Source organism: Ciona intestinalis, unplaced genomic scaffold (assembly GCF_000224145.3).
Source record: "Ciona intestinalis unplaced genomic scaffold, KH HT000031.2, whole genome shotgun sequence".
Classification (NCBI taxonomy): domain Eukaryota; kingdom Metazoa; phylum Chordata; class Ascidiacea; order Phlebobranchia; family Cionidae; genus Ciona; species Ciona intestinalis.
The window spans coordinates 22,565-23,440 of NW_004190353.2; the positions used below are offsets into that span (position 1 = coordinate 22,565).

The 876-nt window shown below is 30.8% G+C and overlaps 1 protein-coding gene across 2 annotated transcripts in view; it reads left to right on the forward strand.

The window, feature by feature from the left end:
- Nucleotides 1-876, forward strand: part of LOC104266458 (kelch-like protein 12) — a 2,770-nt gene that overhangs the window by 1,048 nt on the left and 846 nt on the right. Inside the window, exon 3 of one of the 2 annotated variants that reach the window (XM_026837882.1) lies at nt 718-874. In XM_026837882.1, the coding sequence (XP_026693683.1) occupies nt 718-832 (115 nt within the window). In that variant the 3' untranslated portion in view covers nt 833-874. The other variant, XM_026837883.1, reaches the window with a different exon arrangement.

An 876-nucleotide genomic window follows, 5' to 3' on the forward strand; every position in this document is an offset into this window, starting at 1 on the left:
AGGTTTCAATGTCATTCTGTCAAAGAAAAGCAATTTTATTTGATCTCTATGTTGCTCTTGGGCTTCCCTCCGAAGTTACCAGTTAAAAATGTAGTTTTGGCTATGTCAGCTGTTTTTACAAGTTGTTAGGTATTAGAATACAATTTTTACTTGAATTATATTTTTGTGTGTATTATTCAACTTCCTTTTGCTGCTATATGTTGTTTTTACGGTTATATTGTGATTTATATTCATAGTAAATGGTTTTTGGCTAGTTTTGACAAGATTCAACATATGACGTCATCTAATTATAAATAACGCAATTGATTTTGTTGTTGTCGTCAATTCAAAAATCTTTTTACTTGGGTAGTAAACTAACCAGGAATCCACTTTGCACTAGATTCCTTATGTACTTTATGCCTATAATCCCAAATTATACATAAATACAAATTTTCTGATGACGTCATTCAAAATTTGATAATGTCATAAAAAAATTAAAATACAGTCTTGTAGCAATTTTTCCAAAGAACAATGTCTAATTTTTTGTTTTTTTCGCTAGCTTAAACACCTGTGTCAGTAGAGAGCAATATGAAACAGTCGGTCACAGGGAGACAATTCGTTTAAATATATCTCGTTCCTAAAGGCTTTAAGACATTGTATCTATGTTTACATTGTCCATGCCACATATTCAATGTGTTTCAAATGTAATGAGATAATGACCAAATTTAACTTATTTAGCCATGGTGATGATGCATCAACATCAATTGAGGCTTATGATGCAACAATCAATGAATGGAAGATTGAAACCAACATGGAGACACCAAGAAATGATGCATCAGTTGTAGCTTTGTAAACAAAGTAAAAAATTGTTTTAAACAAGCTTTTCCCTTCATACAT